The sequence below is a fragment of the Drosophila arizonae genome, chromosome 2, assembly GCF_054131065.1.
Source record: "Drosophila arizonae isolate 15081-1271.41 chromosome 2, UAZ_ARI_1.0, whole genome shotgun sequence".
In the NCBI taxonomy this organism is placed as follows: Eukaryota; Metazoa; Arthropoda; class Insecta; order Diptera; family Drosophilidae; genus Drosophila; species Drosophila arizonae.
In genome coordinates, this window is record NC_142922.1 from 14,516,216 (window position 1) to 14,518,592 (window position 2,377).

At 38.1% G+C, this 2,377-nt stretch overlaps 1 protein-coding gene across 1 annotated transcript; it reads right to left on the minus strand.

Annotated features, from left to right (window-relative positions):
* Window position 1: 1 nt before the first annotated feature.
* LOC108609272 (uncharacterized) lies at window positions 2–1,848 on the minus strand. The gene is made up of 3 exons (XM_018001026.2): window positions 1,458–1,848; window positions 1,207–1,360; window positions 2–1,136 (listed from the first exon to the last, which is right to left on the minus strand). The coding sequence occupies exons 2-3, from the start codon at window positions 1,332–1,334 to the stop codon at window positions 182–184; spliced, it is 1,083 nt and encodes a 360-aa protein (XP_017856515.1). The 5' UTR covers window positions 1,335–1,360; window positions 1,458–1,848; the 3' UTR covers window positions 2–181.
* Between the last annotated feature and the right edge of the window lie 529 nt (window positions 1,849–2,377).

A 2,377-nucleotide genomic window follows, 5' to 3' on the forward strand; every position in this document is an offset into this window, starting at 1 on the left:
GTTTTTAGTGGCTACATATTGCATACATATATTTTAAAAGTCTTTAACATTCATAGGACGCTGTTCCAATTATTAATTACATTTTTAACTAAACACATTATAACACATTACAGGCACAATAAATAATAACTTCTAAGTTCCCATCACAAAAATCGCTAACACATAAACTGATAACGCTCAACTACTCTTCCTTCAGACTTAATTGCAGCTCATGTGCCGTACCTCCTGGCCGGAATATGCGCACATAGGCCGACTTAAATCCAAATTTCCAAATGGCTACGGTTGGCAAGTAGTACATAAAGAGATCCATTATCCAAACTCGAAAATTGAAATACCAGCGTACAACTGAATACTTGTGCAAGTATGTAACAATAAACAAACCATAACTAACAATAAAGCGATCCCACAAGCTCAGATCATAGTAGTGTGATGTTTGCTGTGGATCAGGTTTTTCACCTTCAAGATAATCAAAGCTATAGTATTCATAGCCTTTAACGTACGCCAGTCGCTTGGTAAAGAAAATATTTGCTTTTACTGAGAGCATTGTATTTACATGCCAAAGCCCATGAACTAATGCTTTGGTCATATGATAAAATTCCTCATTTGTTTGCTCCAGCGCCGGCCTATAGACATTACGCATAACAATGTCTAAACGCTCCCTGGATTCCGCCCAATTGCTTCCACATATATTGTACTCATCCTTGATGCCCAACAAATAGCCCAGCACCCGCCACATATGCGATGTGGTCTCAAGAAAATCATCATCTTTCAATGATATGCGATGCGCGCCCAGCGTTATAAAGCCGATGAATCCAAACTGTGTCAAGGCCAAATCCTTCTGTGTTATCTGACCGGCACCACGTCGCTGACAAGCCCGACTCGAGCGAGAATGTGCTCGCCTCACGGCCGCAATACTCGTCCACAGTTTGCTGCGCCTGTCCTCAATCGGCTGAAAATACCAGGCGTGTACATGGAAAATAGTGCGCAAATAACGGCGATAGGCAGTGAGAGCATTCGACGATTGGCCTGTGCAGATAAGAACGCGCAATATCGATGGAATGGCAAGAACCGCAATTAAACCAGCCAACATGCCTGAGGTCATCACAAAACGATATTTGCTGAAATACCTCTGGCCGCTATTCATAGATAGTTTATAATTAGATATGCACACAAAGTTTGATTGATTTGTATCGTAGCACCACTCACCGTTTGAATAGTTGCTCATCGTACCATGGCGGCAGGTCCAACTCTGCCTCGCTGTCGCCCTCTTGGCTACCATTTGTTAACAGATTCTTTAAGTAATTCTCAGCACGTTCTTTACTGCCATTCGACATGTTGTCGATTTTGTGTGTACGTGCCACTGAAATAGTTGAAATCAAAGTAAAGCAGACATCATCGATACAATTATACAACAGTCCACAAAAGAGAAAGTTATTTAACAATGCCACATTTCTCACATGCACTTGCAGACGCGTCAGTAACTGGACGTCGTGGAGTGAATTTCTTTGCCTTGCACACAAAAGCAAACTAAGAAACTTATGTACAATTTGCACAATCTGTACAATTTACACTTTAGGCAATTGAAGTGTAAACAATTGAGCAATTGTTCCGCGCGAGAGGCTGGCTTCACTGGTACTGATTGGTACGTCCAATTTTGATAATGCACGACCGGTTTGTAAGCTCTTTAGCTCTGGTTTGTAAGTGTGTGGTTGTGTGTGTATATGTGTGTAACCGAACAGAGCGCTGCGCGCCTACTATTCAAATTATTAGAGATAGGCTTAACTATTTAATGTTTATGTTAATAAAAACGTGAAGAGTTGTCATCTTAAGCAAAAATCACAAAAGTCTGTTCCCATATGGCAGCGTGGCTTTTGTTATCGATACTCATATGACTTCAATGAAAATCATTTCTTAAATCCGTCAGTACAAAAGCTATAAATTGAATTTACTTTTTGAAGGTATTTCACATTTGTTTACAATACATTAAAATGACAATATGATAGTTTTTCAATAAATATAGTTACGGATATTACGCATATATTATATTATATTGTGTATATATCATGTAAAATATGTTGTCATATTGTTTCCAGCCCAGATTAAATAAAAAAATTTATTACAAATCAATTGTCAAGCAATACTAAATGCAAATACATTTAAGCTACTATAAAACAATTCGTCAACCAATACTAAATGAATTACATTTAAACTACGTAAATTTTACTTTAAATCCCATTTAGCCGCAATGTTAAGTGTATCTTTAACACTTGATGTTCTGTTTATGTTGAGTTAACAGAGCTCTTCTGCCAATGTTAAATGTAACTAGACCCAAGCAGGTGTTAACTTGTTTTGCCGATTTGCATTTGTAACTTAAAAC